This window comes from Cetorhinus maximus, chromosome 11, assembly GCF_964194155.1.
Source record: "Cetorhinus maximus chromosome 11, sCetMax3.hap1.1, whole genome shotgun sequence".
In the NCBI taxonomy this organism is placed as follows: Eukaryota; Metazoa; Chordata; class Chondrichthyes; order Lamniformes; family Cetorhinidae; genus Cetorhinus; species Cetorhinus maximus.
The window spans coordinates 7,649,054-7,665,936 of record NC_135889.1 but is presented as its reverse complement, the minus strand read 5'-3'; the positions used below and the strand labels follow the sequence as shown (position 1 = coordinate 7,665,936).

Below are 16,883 nucleotides of genomic sequence, written 5' to 3'. Positions count from 1 at the left end.
AGATAGATTTGTCTGTTTTATGCATCACACTGACCATCTTAGATTCTAGCCCTGAAACTCCACACTTATTGTGCTGTTTAAATTAAGCAGAAGCACTTTTACACAACTGCCTTAGCATGGTGTACAAGTGATTTAAGAATAATGAAGTCTGCACCGTGCAGCAAGGATATATATTTATGCTGCAGGTACTGCTGGGTTATCGATATAGAATATGATTACAATGTCCTGTTCATATCAGTGCTGTGGGTGCAAGAGTTTTAACAAAGTTTTTTACCTTACGGTTTATTTTTGAAATTGGAAATTAGTGTTGTAAAATCACAGTGATGTAGTTGCAGTTTTTATTCCACTGTGAAGAGTTCTCATGGAACATTGGCAGGAGACATTTGCTTCTTTTGATGATCCCAACAAATAAGAAAAGTTGAGCAGAGCTTCCCTCTGTTTTTCTCCTAACTTCTCTCTCTCTCTTCCTTCCCCTTCTCTATGTCCTTTACTTCTCAGTCTCTCCCCCCACTCATGCTCACTCCCTCTCTCTTTCTCTTGCACACTCGCTCTTCCTTTTGCGCTCTCTCTCTCTTTTGCACTCTCTCTCTAGCTCCCCTCCTCTCTCTGGTATATTTCTACTTCTCATCTCTCCTGGTCTCTCTCTTCCTGCCTTTAACCTACTCTTCTGTTTGCTCCTCCCCCTTTCTAGAAGACTCAAATAGGAGTGCTGGATTAGTCCTTGGAGGGAAGTGATGTTTACTGTTTTCCCACCTGCTGTAACCAACTGATGCCATGAAAAGAAATAACAGTAACATGCTCTTCTGGGATAGTACAGCAAAGGAACAATATGTGGAATTACAACCTATGAGCTAAACGAAAGACTGTATGTGTGGGATTTCAAAAAATGACTTGGTGCACACAACCACAAACAAATATTAACCGGCAAAGAAAGCTTCATTAACACTGTGGCATGGAATTCTAGTCTTTTTGCCAGTTTAACCTTATGCAAGTGCAGCTTCTAAAGCTTGCAATTATCGTGATTGTGATATCAAAAGTAAAGAATCTCACTTGCGACAACAAGCTACTGTGGTTCCTTTACAAGTGTGAAAGACCCACAGACGTAAGGTGTTTTGTCCTTTCTCTTGTCATTGTTGGGACTCGAATTATTTTACAGGGCTGCAGCTCCCGTGCAGCTTCAAAGCTGTATTTTGGATTGCCACGCAATCCCGAAAGTTACGATGGGGGGTAATCTGCCCAGTTGCAGTACTTCCCGTTTTTAAGCACCGGGTAGAGACAGCACTGAGGCTGTCGTTTTTGTAAATTTAACCTCCCAGGTATGGTGGTATAAACAGGAGCTAGTGTGTAGCGGAGACCATTTCAAATTTGTAATGCCACGGTAGAGTATTGCCCTTGTAACCAACCACTTGAATGCCGTTCATGCATTAAAGGTACTCTGGTAATTGGGCAAACGTCCCCTGTCACAGCAGTTGAATTATGGGGAAATTGAGTAGAATACACTGCCATTATACCTGTTTTACTAGTGAGTGCCAAACAATGAATGGTCTGGTGAGCTAGTCCCTTACTTTGTAACTCTAGGTTGTATGGACCATCAGTGATTTTCTGGTCAACCAGACAATTGGAAAATCTAGAACAAAAACAAAAATACCTGGAAAAACTCAGCAGGTCTGACAGCATCTGCGGAGAGGAACACAGTTAACGCTTCGAGTCCGAATGACTCTTCATCAGAACTAAGGAAAAATAGAAAAGAGGTGAAATATAAGCTGGTTTAAGGGAGGGGATGGGACAGGTAGAGCTGGATAGAGGGCCAGTGATAGGCAGAGATAGCCAAAAGATGCCATAGAGATCCGCACCTGGGATGGAGAGGGCACCAATTCAAATGAACCAGTGGCAAACTATAAACAGTATCAAAACTAGCAAAGGGAAAAGACTTCCTTGTACTTGTCCTGTATATAATTACAGTTGTGTTCTTTAACAAGACTGAGCAATTGTATCAGGCTAAATTATCCAGACAAAATGACCTTTTAAGAAGCAGCACCATAATTCTTTTTGGTATTTTTCTGGCTTCATGAGCCTCTTCATCCGCCTCCCACATCAGCCCACAATGTTATGCACAATTCCCTGGAGGGAGTGACCTGTTCCCAAACTGTGTTACATAACTCTTCACTTGCAAAACCAGTCCAACTGCATCATCTGTTTTTATTTTCTCTCCAATCACTTCCCTGTGGAAAAGCTTCTCTGCTTACCTTTCTTTCCAGCCAAGACCTGTGTGGGAAGCTGCTGCTTTTCACCCACATGCTACCACATGGCAATGAGTTTATATATAAATTATCATCTTTTCCCTGTGGGCAATGTTGGAACGCTAATTTTTGATCACCGGTGACCTTTAATACCTTATGCTGGCTTCAGTTCTTCATGTGAATGTCAGCAGCCTGTTCAGCCAACTGCATTCTCCTTTGTATGTGCACTTTACACCACAGCTCATTGGATAATAATTGAGAGTGGTGTTCCCAGTTATCGTGTTTTTTAGTCGCCAACGCTTCCCCACCCCGTATACCCCCAATACTCTGCTGTTCATACAGAGATTTTGTTACCTGAGACTTGGTGCCACATTACAAGCTGAAGTTACTTAACCATTTAGGAATTTCCTTTAAAGAAAATAACCCACAGTAGGAGGAGAAGGCAAAGCGTGCTGTTTCCAAGAGCATATCCTGGAAATAGCCGTTGAGCCTGAATTGCCTGGAACATGGGGCACATTCTGCACTGGTGAATGCACGTTGTTGGTAATTCAGTGCACATTGCTGGGTGCTGTCCCAAGAATGGTGTAATGTGTGAATTTCTGAATTCAGCCTACAGTCACAGTCATCATTTTTAATCAGCAGCGGCAGGATCGTGTTTTAATGTCGGGATCGGAGGAAACGATTAAGAGAAAAGATAAAATGGTTTGACTTTTTCATTGCTGAATGCCTTTATTCGAGTTGGCTAAGTTTAGTTCAGTAAACTAATAGCAACTGCTTTAAGCTGGCTTAACCAAAGTTTTCCTTTCAATAACCATGCCCCAACTGTATTAATCCTACTTGTTGCGCGCCTTTCATGCTTGTGTTGTGTTCACTTAACAGCTGTTTGTAAGCTCTAGAGCAGCAGACAAGAGTGAGAAAGATCTTGCCAACAAATTACTGACAGAAATGAATGTGAACCAGGTATTAACTGAATTCTTGTTTCAGCTGTAAATCACCAGCATTGGGACAGCCATGCCAGTATGTACCTCAAGACAGCCAGCCGAACAACCAGCAAATAATCATGCGCCAGTAATCACTGGGATGGAGCTATTAGTCAAGCAAGCCAAAGACTTGGTGACCATTAATAGCACAGACTGTGGACTGTGTCATATTCTCCCTGCTATCCCTATCCCACAGTGAATTTAACGGGACGGAGGAAAAACAGTTCCGATTGTAAAAGCTATGAATAATATATTTTCAGAATAGCCATCAGCCGTTCATTAGACAGCTAGTAAGTGTTGATTTGAGCCCTAGCCAGGCAAACACTGGGGGGGTAGCAGGAACTCTCCACAGGTGGCTTGGCAACTCATTTGTACAAATGTACAATGGCACTTTCCTCTTGAACACATGGATCCACTATCTTTGTGGCTGCTGAGTGAGATTGCAAGTTAAAGTATGGCTGCATTTACATTGAGACCTACCACTCAGTAAGTACTGGGTCATTTAGCATAAAAGCCAGCAATAATAAGAGATATACATCCCATTAGTTTGGCCTAAATTCACACCTGGGCCTTAAGCATAAAAAGACTCTGACTAACCTTGCCCAGCAACCCCCAGTTAAAATATATTTTTTAAGCTTTTTTTTTGCATCCGTCGCACCTCACATGGTTAGGATTACTTTGTTGTGATCTAGTGTAAAATGGAGATAGCAAACCAAGTCTAATTTTCTCCAGTTGTCCAGCTTAAATCTGAATTGAAGCATAAATCTGCTGAGCTATCACTACCCCCTAAACTTGAACCATTTTGATGCAGTGCATTGTGTTACTGGGAATAGGATGGAGATTCTCCCAAACATGTTTCCTGTGGTCTTTGAAAACAATGGCAGAAAGTAGACTGTCACTTGCACCAAGGTTTGTTTGAGGGACGAGTCCAAAAATGGTGTTTCAAGCCGGTGCTTTAATGCACTGACTTCCCAATTGACAATTTAGTTGAACCAGTTAGTTATTGTGGTATTAAAAGCAGAAAGTGCTGGAACTACTTGGGTCTGGCAACATCTGTGGAGAGAGAAACAAAATTAATGTTTCAGGTTGAATACCTTTCATCAGAGCTGGACGGTGTTAGAGAAGAACAGCCATTTAGCACAGAGGCAGGGAAAAAATGGCTGGCAGAGTGGAATGCACGAGTGGTCAAATGGTAAAAAGGGTTATGGGGCAAAGGCAAAAGTGGGTGGCAATGAGACGGAGGAGGTGTGAGCAGTTATGGGGAATAGTTGAGCAGGAGGGAAAATCTGGCAAAGTGGAGAGAGTTACCGTGGCTTGAGAAGAAAGGCAGGTGGTCCCAAGTGGTGTAGACCACTCGGTGGCTGGACCAATCGGCTGTTCCCCATTCCAGGTATAAGAGCTGACTGTGGCGGCACCTTGGTCATGGGCTCTGGTTCCCTACTGAACCACTCCCGGTTTCAATGCAGTCGAAGCCTGCTTGAGTAACAAAAGGATCATTAATCAAAGCTGGGTGCAGCTTGAGTTAGCCAAATGATGATCAAAGGATCTTTATACTTATAAAAAAGGAATGAGAGCCATGAAGATCATTTGTTGCAATTTAACTCAAATTGGATGCCCTGAAATACCTGTTGTTAGGCACTCAGCTCCCTGTTTGCTACTGTTACTGTTAAATAGGCCAAAATTTCCCAAAAATAGAAAAGAAATACGCCTTGTATTAACTAGATGTCTTGGAGCTCCTCCTGTTGTAAAATTTCCCAAACTTTTGTTCTGCATTAACAGTATGAGCTATGTTGGTGCTTTCTTTTTGTAAAGGAATAATAAAGGTACAGTTTAGACTTTTTAGTTGGGGGTGAAAGAGGAGTGGCTTGAGCAGACGAAAATACATTATCCAAGGAAATGGACTATAAATTATTTAAAACTGAAAAGCACAACAGTTTACATGCCTCCTAACTTCATAGAATAATACAGCACAGGAAGAGGACATTCGACTCATTGAAAGAACTATCCAGTTAGTCCCACTTTCTGCCCCCCCCCCCCGCCTTGATTCAGAGTTCTGCAGTTTTTTCCTTTTCAAATATGTATGCAATTCCCTTCTGAAAGTTACCATCAAACCTGCTTCCACCACTCTTTCAGGCAGCGCGTTCCGGATCATCGTAACCCTGCAAGGGAAAAGAAAAAGTCTCCCCTTGCCCCTGGCTTTTTTTTTTGCCAATTATTTAAAATCTGTGTCGTCTGATTCCTGACCTGCAATGCCAGTGGAAGCAGTTTTGACCCTGTCTGTTCTATCAAATTACCTCATAATTTTGAACAGCTCTATCAAATCTCTCCATAACCTTCACTGCTCTAAGGAAAATAATCCCAGTTTCTCCAGAAAACTGAAGCCCCTCGTCCCTGGTACCAATCTAGTAAAACCCCACTACATCCTCTCAAGGTCATGATGTCATTTCTAAAGGGTGGGGCCCCAAATTAAACAGGTATTCTAGCTGGGGTCTAACCATTGCTTCATGAAGATTTAGCCTAATTTGCCAATCATAAATGTAGAACCTTATTTGGCTGGTGGGCTTTATGTACAATGTATTTTTGTTATGTAGTGACTGTTACGTGGTCAAACATGGCTGTCACTCTGTTGAGCAGCATTCCACATGACATGAACGGCCAGTTAACCTTTTTATTTGTTGATATCAGTCGAGGTAGGAGGCTGGAAACTGGTCTCTGGCTTGACTTTGAATAGTGCTGTGGGTGTTTAACATCCGTCTAATCTGGCTGTTAGGACCTTTTTTTCCCACGGAGCCCACCGTTTTGTGACATGAATCGAGGCCCAAAGGTGGCATCTGCAGACAGGCTTTCCTGTGTGTGGTTGTGAAAGTATTTCGACCTCCTGTACATAATAATGCAGGAAAGGCATTTAGTAGAAGAATTGCTCTTCAATCTGGACCTGAGTGTTTAAGTACCAGTAGCAACGCTGCAACTTGGCACAGGCCCCCAAATATGTCTTGCAAGAGGATGACATCATGTCTCCTGCTGCCTGAGAATATGTGCTGGACATCAAAAGCAGGCATGAGTCATTTTTTCCCTACTCTCACTTTGTAGCAGTCAATCTCTTATAAATTCTCCTATCAAAAATGGCCCAGTACTATTTTCCCCTCAATGTATCTAAAAGCAGCTCCTCGTGTCAGTTTGCATGCCTGATTAGCGATTGATGTAGTTTTATTTACATATTTAATTTCTTATCATTGCCTCTCTACTCCCCTTCTTCCCACACATGTCAAAAAAAAAAGAAAATAAGTCTTCAGGCAAAAGAAAATCATGGTGCCTGGCTATCACTGCACCGAAATTGTCATTCCACATATTAGCCAATCAGTTTTTACGGTCATTTTTTGTTAATGTAACAGACCTTGGACATCTACCAGAAGTTTGACTGGCAGAGTTACTCAGCGCAGTGCAGCGTGTTGTAAATTTGCTATCTGTATCCATACATGACACTGAGAAAAGAGTTCAATTCATTTCATGTGCTGTATAAATGGGCCTTCATGCAGATTTTGGGAGCATCCGTGGTCATTCTCACAAACTCATAACTCGAAATAATGAGGAGTGTGGAGGAGAGAGTAAGATTTTCCTTCTACACTGTGTCACCTAAATTAACGATTGTGATTTTGTTACACAGAGGGCATCTGCCGTTGTTGTTTCATGCCATTTGTTATCTTTAGGCTTTTCCAACACTCTCCTGGCTGGCCTCCCATCTTGCACGTTGCATAAACTACTCATCCAAAACTCTCATGCCTATATCCTAACTCTCACCAATCACCCACCACCCTGGTGCTTGATGGCTTACATTGGCTCCCCTTCTGGCAGTGCCTAGATTTTAAAGTTCTTATCCTCATGTTTAAATTACTTTCATGCCTCATTCCACACTCCCTCCCCAACCTTCTCCAGCCCTACAAGCGTCCTCCCCAAACTCTGTACCTCTAACTTTGCCTTCTTTTGCATCAATTTCCTGTTAGCGACTCCACCATCAGCATTTATGCTCTGCACTTGGAATTCCCTCCCTGAGCCCCCTACCTCTCTCCCCTCTTCAAAAGACCCACCTCAAAACCCACTACCTAGACAAACCTTTGGTTGCCCCACCTAATATCGCCCCCTTCTGTTCGATGTCCATTTGACTTTTCAGATTACACCTCTCTACCGCATCTTGCGGGTCCACTACATTGAAGATACTAGATAAATGCAAGTTGTTTTTGCTTTAATTAACCCCTTATCAAATTTAAAAAACTAAAAACTTCAAGCCTTCTTACCAAAACTTGACATGTAAAATGGATATTTGATAGCACCAATTCAGTACATAACCATAGGAGAGGCAAAATCGTTGAGGTTGTTCTTGAAAATTAAGTATACAAGCGCTGGCATGTGGCATTTGATACTGGCATGGCATTTCCAAACGCTGTTATTTTTTAAACCTTGTAGGGTTTGCCCTTTGATTTCTCTGCACTGTGGTGATGGGTGGGTATATTTGTGATCAGTGAGGCTGAATGTTGTTTGGTGCCCAGGCAGATGTGTATGATGTACTGCTGCTTGCTGTTGGTGTTACCGCATAGTACAGTGACCTGGTCTGGTGAGGAGGCGCAACAACAACCTGAAGGTTACTGGGTGTTCTGCTGATCACTTAATTCTGAGGATTGCACAAACACTTAAGGTGCCAAAAGAAAGTAGTGACAGATTACTGCTTTCCTTATGATTACCAAATTCTGCAATGAGCTAGTCTCAGATTATCCAGTGAATCGCTGAGCCATTCCGAACAGGAAAGTTTGGAATATTGTTGGTGGGCGATGCTGGATTCGTTGGTTGAAATCAGTGTGGCGGTTTGCCTTAGCACCCTGGGCTGGGGAAAAAAGTAATTGGGCTTTGTTGTAAAACCTCATCAAATTAACAAAAGCCCAGTTGAGGTGATTGTAGAACCTCCCTTCACAGAAGCCCACATTGGACAATCCTGGGTGACCACCAGACTGAGGGGTCCCAAGGCTGGTGACGCTGATATCACAGAATCACGCTCATGGCGTGCAGTGTGAGTCTCTGCAAGACCATGCCATTTGAGCTTTCTTGCGCATTGTTGCTCAGACACGCTACTTCAGTATCCTAGGATATGAAGGGATTTTCCAGCCCCATCGTGGCAGGGCCCACCGTGGGAGATTCGGTGACCCAGCCAAAATTGGGGCGATCCTGGTGGCAGGCGGGGCCGGAAAATCCCGCCCCAGGTGGTGACTGAAATCTTAAAGATCTCTTGAGGATCTCGAGAAGTAAATGATGAGCAGACTCCCATGTCACTCTGGTGATCTAAGAACAAGAGTAGGCCATCTGTCCCCTAGAGCCTGTTTTGCCATTCAGCTATCATGGCTGATCTGTATTTTAATTCCATTTACCTGCCTTGATCCCCTATCCATCAATTCCCTTGCCAAACAAAAATCAGCTTCGTAAGTTGGGCTTCTGCTCCAGAAGGAATAACCCAGCCTTTTGACACCATCGTGCTCTCTCATAAAGTATATCAATTTTTCTTGGCAAGCCTATGTGTTGTAATTCAACTTAAGTTGGGTAAGTGTTTCTGCCGTCCTCAGAAATGTTTTATTTAATTTTGCATAGACTTTCACATTACCAATTGAAAGTGCAAATTTTCAGAACTAAATATTTTTCCGGATTAACGTTCCCCTGTTAAAGGCGGCCTCTTGTAATTACGTGAGGGCATGTCTATGACACTAACTCTAACTGCTGCATGCAGGAAGCAAAGCAATTGGAAACGAAAGAACTATCATTGTCCCAGTGTAACTGTAGAGGTGCGTATTTTTCCTCACTGGCCTTCGTTACAAAGCTGACCATATGTGAATAATGGGAGTGGGTGTGGCATGCCGCATAATGTTCTTGCTACAGGAGATTTGTAGGCTTGGGTTGTATGGTTATGGGTATTGTCAAGACTTGTCATTCCTACTAGCTGTCTAAAAGTTCGTCATTTCTCCCCATTCAATTTATTATAGCGCAGGCCAATACACAATTCAAATGTGGCGATAAATCTCCCCACTTTCCAAAATGAAATAAACACGATAATGTGAAACTGATGGTAGAGAAGAGATGTGAATTAGATTTTAAAGTTTTGCTTTCCAATCTGTCCAAGAGTGCACTGAAAGACTGTTTTGTGATCTTTTATTGGACTCCTCTTAGACGCATCCTTGCTAAAGATGAGTTTAAACGATTAATCGTATGATCTGACACAATATGGACAGATAGTCTATCTCTCTTTGGCTCTTCACCTTATGTAAGTGGACTTTGCTTCAGGCAAGAGGATCTGGACTGACATCAGCAATAATGTCAATGCAGGACTATTAGTGCTGGAGGTTTGCATGTTCATCAAAAATGGCATTGAATTCTCAGCCGGTGCCATTCGATTCTGTGCTTTCACACTGAAAAAAATTAACAGACCCAAGAATTAATGCATTGAATTGGTAAAGTTTGGATCTGATCGATTTGGATAGTTTTTAAAAATACAAAAGCTCAAGGTGGGTGTTTTTTGTCACTAATGCCATCTAATTTTCAGTAACCCACTAACTGGCTCATTTGATCCCCACTCCTATTACTAATGGTTACAAACAAAAATTTGCATTTGATGTTCCCACAGTATGACCACAATTGACATATTACACATGTTGAAGTGTTGGTTAAATGCTAGTCGGAAGACTTGAATGCCAAGTCTTGATTATTGATTCTAACCTTCATATTTCTATTTTGAGAAAACAGATCCGATGAATGAGCGTTCCCCTCCTCTGATCACTATCTTGCTAGTTGCAGTTTAATAGTCTAATTGGTGTTCTAGGTGTTTCAGGGCCGCCTGGATAGCCTAGCTGTAGCGACGATCCAAGCTTTGACTGCAGTGATGCACAAATCCCCAGCTGCTAAGGTAAGCTTGGTTTATAGTTTTATCAAAGAGGAAAACACAACTAAATGTCAGATTTGAAGGACATGAATTTAGAAAAACATGCTTTTGCCCTCCTCCTCCTCCCAAAACCGGTGCACTCAATTCTTCTCAGAATAACAGCGCAGGGTTTGCTTATTGGTTGGCACTGGGAAGGTGAGCGGCAATCATAGAATGGTAAAGGACAGAAGGAGGCCATTCTGCCCATCATGCCTGTGCTGCCTCTTTGAAAGTTGTAGGATAGGAAAGTTAAGTCCTTGTTAGATCCAGCAGTCCCCGAGAAGCCAGACATTGAGATTTGTCTTAATCCCTGACCAAATTGAAGTGGACCCAAGAGGCTGGGGAGCATACTATTTCACACTGCAGTGCAATGGTGCCTGGCCTTCACACTTCTCGTGGAAGGATAGCCAGGATTGGGGAAACAGTGCTGCAAGTTTGTAACCTGTTGCTCGATTATATAGAGCTTTGGACTCGAAGCTTCTGGGTCAAAATTCTAGAACTCCCTCCCTAACAGTACCCACACTGAACCCAGCCCACACCAATCCCAACACACACACTCCGTCCCTAACAACCCTGTGAATGTACCTGCACTACATGGACTGCAGCGGTTCAAGAAGGCAGCTCATCACCACCTTCTCGAGGGCAATTAGGGATGGGCAGTAAACGCTGGCCTAACCATCGGCGCCCACGTCCTGTGAAAGAATATATTTAAAAAAACTCTCGTTACACTGATTACTGCCACTCTTATTTCTGGGCTTTCTGCAGAGGGTGACATACGGCGGGGGAGTTTTGATTTTTAAGTAGCGTAAAATAAATAGGAATTATTTTTTAATACCAGTTAAAAGTATTTCAATTACTTTGCATTGAGTTTTTCCATTTTATTTTAAATTCTGAAACCAGGAGGTGTTCAAGGAGCGTATTGGTTATACGCAGCTGTATGAGGTCCTAAAGACATTGGGCCAGCCATCACGAGACCTGTTGAAGGAGCTGATGAACATGGTGAGACTCAGCGCTCGAATTTTGAAAACTTGGGGTGTTGCGTGAGCTGATGCTAACTGAGCAAATTTCTTTTACAGGCGTTGTGTGTTGCAATCTTGACGATTTTATCAGTTGACTGCTGTATCCTCCATTTTATTGTAATGTGTGTTTTAGTGGAGAGGCTCTCTTAAATTCTTTTTACTTCTGCCCACTTTTGCTGATGATTATATTTTTTTGCTGTGTTTGCAAGTGGATTCTGCTGAAACTCTCCCTTTTTCTTCTCCCGTGGCTCTTCTGTGGATTTCTTGGCCTTTCTCTGCCACGGGTTCAAATCCCGCCACAGCAGCTGGTGGAATTTGAAATCAATCAATAAAATCTGGAATTGAAAGCTGGCCCCAGTAATGGTGCCATAAAACCATCATTGGTTGTTGTAAAAACCCATCTGGTTCACTGATAGAAGGTAATCTGCTATCCGTAACCTGGTCTAGCCTACATGTGACCCTTACTGCCCTCTGAAATGGCCGAGCAAGCCACTCATTTCAAGGGAAATTAGGGATGGGCAACAAATGCTGGCCTTGCCCGTGACTCCCACATCCCACCAAAGAATAAAGAAGAAAAAAAACAATTCTTCAATATGGAGGGTTATCATGCATCAGCTACGTGGGGAAAATAGCAATTGCTCTGTCAGGGCAGAAGCCAGTGGCAAAATTAAGACCCAAATTACCATCACCACAAATGCAGTAACACACACTACTCATTATAAAAAGATGATAGATAACTAGAAGCTCTTTCAACATATCAATGTCAATGAGAGAGTTTAAATTGCCTGTTGTAAACTGCTTTGATTTTTGACTTAACACAAGAGCTCTTCTGGGATTAGTCACTCTGTTATTTTAAATAGTATTCGAAACTGTTGGTTGAAATAAAGCACCATCTCTGAGCAACGATTGAATATCTCAATTACCCCTTATATCAAAAGCCTAATCTGAATAATGTGGACTACTTTTACCAAGTAAGTACTTAGATCTCGGTGGGATTTAATCTTTAAGGATGACAATTGATTCTCAATGTCATGGGCTGATGATACATTCCCCAATGCCCTTTAGTTCTCATTTCTGTATGTAGTGTTTTAAAATAGCATCGCAGGGAGAACGCCTCTTTCTGTTCAGTGCAACATCCTCTCCCGCTTTGCACTTGTGCACGTGTTTAAGAGTTGTAAAGGAAATTCAGTAGTTCATGGCCTAATTTAGAACATAGGAAATTGGAGCAGGAGCAGGCCATTCGGCCCTCCAAGCCTGCTCAGCCATTCAGTAAGATCCTGGTTGATCATCTACCTCAACGCCACCATCCTGTACTATCCCCACATCCCTTAACACCCAAACATTTATTAATCCCTGCCTTGATTAAATTCAAACGCTGAGCATTTTGTGTATTATTTTCTGCTTGCAGGCTGTTGAAGGTGAACATACCTCTGTGGGAATGTTGGGGATCAGCAATGTCCAGCCCCTTCTGCTACTCATCCAATGGCTTCCGGAGCTGGACTCCTTTGAGCTACAAGTCTTTGTTTCTGATTGGCTGAAGAGGATATGCTGCATCAACCGTCAAAGTCGCACGTTCTGCGTAAACGCCAACATTGTGAGCCGTATCCTTGTGACATTGAACTGTCACGCTAGACTACACCGTACGTGTGCGGAGAACCTGATTGGACTGCTGGGGTCTTTGGGAAGCCAGTCATTGAGCTCAGGAGAGCTTTTGCAGTTGATGAGGTTATTGAGGACAGACAACCCTAAACAAGCCCATCCCTACGTCGTCCCTGTGACATGTGCAATACTGGGCATAGCCCGGAAACAGGGCTTAGATAATGCACTACAGTACTTTAACCTGTCCCACAGCATGGCGGGAATCATGGTACCCACTATTCAACGTTGGCCTGGCTATGCTTTTAGCTTCTTCGCGTGGTTGTGTCTTGATCAGGGACAAGAGGCCAGTGGAATCTTGGGGAAAGGAAGCAAGAGGAAACAGCTGTACAGGTAGGACAAAAACAATTCCATTATAAAAACTGAGCTGTTTTTACTCTTGTGGTTGAACTGGCCCAAACTTAAATTGTGCAGTAGCCCACTCCCTGCCCCCAAGACATTGCTTGCCATCCTATAGGAATGGGCAGCTCAGACACTGTGGCCCCATCATGCTTCTGTGACTAGGGTTGCCAACTCTCCTGGAATGTCCTGGAACCTCCAAGAATTAGAGTCATTGTGACACAGTTGGTGATCATTTGGCTCATTGAGCCCATGACAGCTCTCTGTAGAGCGATTCAGTGAATCCTATCCCCCCCCCGCCACCACCACCACTCCCATAGTTATTTCCCTCAAGTGCCCATCCAATTTCACTTTGGAAAACATTCATCATCTCCACTTCCACCACCCTCGTAGGCAGAGTACCATCCTTCTGTAAAAAAAACATTTCTTCCTCACATTCCCCCTGCATCTCCTGAACAAAACTTTAAACCTGTGTCTCCTCATCCTTGTACCATCAACTAATGGGAACTATATTTTTTTCGTCCACCTTACCTAAAGCTGTCATAATCTTCTAAAGGGTAATTAGGGATGGGTAATAAATGCTGGCCTAGCCAGCAATGCCCACATCCCATAAGAATAAAAAACCATCCTGTACGCCTTGATTAAACACCCCTCAATCTCCTTTGCTCCAAGGAGGACAACCCCAGCTGAAAGTTCATTTCTTGGACTCTGCTGCAAGCAACGTTGGTGGAAAATCATAAGGGCATTCAAAAGAAAACTTGCTCTTTCTCCATTTTCTTTGAATGCTTTCGTTCATTAGTTATTAGAGATGGCGGAGTGGGAGAAAAGCTGTTTTTGATGATGAAACCTCCAGGAATGGGTCCAATCAGAGTTGGTAACCATGTGCATGGCATATTTACAGACTCGCAGGAGTCAGAGTTTTGAGCCTGTGCCTGGTTTAACCTGGATTGAGTATTGCTTCTTGCAATGAATTCTGTTTAACTCTGTAGCAAACCTGGATTTTAGATGAGGGAGAGATGAGATGAACCTTGGGTTGTATGCAGTAGTTAGGATACTGCAGTGCAACCTGCTGTTCTTAGTTAATTGCTGCAATATAACTATGTATCTTAATGTTCAGAACTTTCAGTAATTTCGCTGCTTTCTGGCACCCAAAGTTATTTTTCCTCCAACTGAAATACTACCATGTTTTTCCCCTATTCGGATATAGCGCACTACTCTAGCATCATGCTCCATAGTCATTCAGTGTTTCATACGTCAATGAATGAGGCCGTTCGGCCCATTGCGCTTGTGCTGGCTCTTTGTAAGAGCCATCCAACTAATCCCACTGCTTTTCTCCTTCCCCTTAATCCTGCAATTTTTTTTCCTTTTCCAATTCCCTTTTGAAAATTGCCACTGAAACTGTTTCTAACACCCTTTCAGACAGTTATTCTGGATCATCATAACCTGCTGTGTTTTTAAAAAAAAATCCCCACCTCCAACCCCCTGCCCCCACCAGACTCTCAGGTAGTGCATTCCAGATCATAACCACTTGCTGTGTAAAAAAAAAAAACTTTTCCCAGCTTCTCTAGTCTCTCCACATAACTGAAGTGTCTCATCCTCTCCAAGGACTTGACATCCCTCCTAAAGTGAAATTAATTGTCCCTTGTAGGTTGTAGAATTTATCAGTAATCAATTGCCAATTATTTGCCAGGGTGAATCTCCTTGCTAATATATACGCAGAATTAGTTTGCCACTAATTTCAGCACAGTAATAGATGGAAAATTGAATGAGCTGCGTAAAGTCAACAGTATGGATTATTTTAAAATAAAACATACCTTTGAGCTGCAGTGTCCAGAAGAATGGATAGTCAAAAATAATGTTTTAATCCAGTTAGTGGTTCAGATTTATTGGTTCTACAGCAGGAGCCTGAGTGTGATTACAAGCAAGTTCTCTTCATTTATCAGGGAAAGGTTCATTAGAACCTTAAAACAAGATTGTAGGATTGGTATTACCCCCCCAGTCTTTCTCTTGTATATGCATTGGAATTTATTTTGGTGGTTTTATTGCACTTAAAGCTTGCTTGGAAAAGCAAGTGAACTTTGTACAAAGCCAAGACTGAAGGAATAACAAAGGTGCTGCAGCTGCTTCAGGTTAAGCAAGCAAATGATGATCACTGGCAAATAATAGTTTCTAGTTCTAGCAGATTGTATTGCGCACTTCAGATCAATGTTATAACCTAGTTAAATATTGCAGCAATAGTTTGACAGCTGATACTTTTTCCTGCACCTTTGGTACATGATCTGGATTAATATGCAGCTTTGGGGCTGCTCTAGATTTTGATGATTTTCTCATTTCAGAGTACAGCTGCCAGCACTAATTTTGAACTGCAATATAAATAGAAAATGCTGGGAATGCTAAGCAGATCAGTCAACATCTGTGGAGAGAGAAACAGTGCTGTAACCCTTTGTGAGAACTAGAAAAGATTACAGATATAACCGGTTTGAAGTAAGTATGGGGCTAGGTAAAGGACTATGGTGACCAGAATTTCAAAAGTCAAAGCTCGGTGCACATTGAAAAGCCTTGGCAAGGCAGGACTCAGTAACGATTGACATGTTGGGCAACCAGTGGCGGGATTCCAGTGAAGGGGCAGTTGAAGGTAGGAGGTCATGTGTTGATTCAGCTTTTCTGGCTTTCCTTCCAAAGTGGATAACTTCACACTTCCCCACAATGTATTTCATTTGCCATGTTCTTTGCCCACTCACTTGACCTGTCTCTATCCCTTTGCAGCCTCTTTGTGCCCTCTTCACAGCTTACTTCCTCACCTAGCTTTGTATAAGCTGGGAAACCTGGGTGCTCAGGGTCACACTTGTGGACTGAATGAAGGTGTTCTTGCTGAGTGGCCACCTGATCTGCATTTGATCTCCCCACTGTAATTTTGAACCTGTTGGTTCGACATGGTACTGTTCATGGCAGCTCTTGTTTTTTTTTTTACACAGCTTGGAGTTGAGCTTCCATTCACATTCATGGAGATGGGGAAGGGCGTTTTCACCAGAAAGATATCTCCTCCCCTAAAGAAAGCTTGTCAGATATCACTGTTCCATCAAAATGTTATCCTTTCTTTTGTTGGCCCTGAAAATTAAACCAGTGATCACATTGCACCCATCATCAATTTGCTTATTAGTCAGCCCACCTCCAGGATGTTTCGGTATAAGCTGTTCAACCAGAGCTTATGCTATGCTGGCGTATTCCCTCTCATCTGTTTCCATACTTCCATGGGCTATTTGTGTCTTTAAGTGAAGTTCAAATGAATTTATTAAATGGTGTTTAGTTTTAAAATAGCTGTTTGGAAGTGATACTTATGTGTATTGTGTTTGGGAGCAAAAAGAAACTTCAACCACAGACTTGAATCTGAATGCTTGTTCCATAAATACAGTACAAGTAATTTCCCCCAGTGCTGAAACTTGAGCTTGAACTGTGGGTTTTATTTATAAGGATGGTGCAAAGCTCTCCCCATTGAGCAGTGAGACTAGAGGGCACTCTATAAAATGTATTTTTATGTCCAAGTAGAGAAACCATTTGTTCGTGGGGATTTAATGTATTCGGTATGGAGGAGTCTGTTACTGAGCTAGGAATTGGTGTGTTCAGTATACAAATGATGTAAGGTACTGAGCAGAAATTTACTATACTCAGTAAATAGTAGTTTGCTGGTGCCGAACTG

The 16,883-nt window shown here is 42.5% G+C and overlaps 1 protein-coding gene across 6 annotated transcripts in view; it reads left to right on the top strand.

The window, feature by feature from the left end:
• nbeal1 (neurobeachin-like 1) overlaps positions 1-16,883 on the top strand; it is a 272,851-nt gene that overhangs the window by 162,709 nt on the left and 93,259 nt on the right. For 4 of the 6 annotated variants that reach the window (XM_078551456.1, XM_078551457.1, XM_078551454.1 and 1 more), the window contains exons 10-13: positions 3,120-3,200; positions 10,074-10,157; positions 11,073-11,171; positions 12,600-13,180. In XM_078551456.1, coding sequence (XP_078407582.1) covers positions 3,120-3,200; positions 10,074-10,157; positions 11,073-11,171; positions 12,600-13,180 — 845 coding nt within the window. The remainder of the gene's footprint in view (positions 1-3,119; positions 3,201-10,073; positions 10,158-11,072; positions 11,172-12,599; positions 13,181-16,883) is intronic. The other 2 variants (XM_078551460.1, XM_078551459.1) reach the window with 1 other exon arrangement.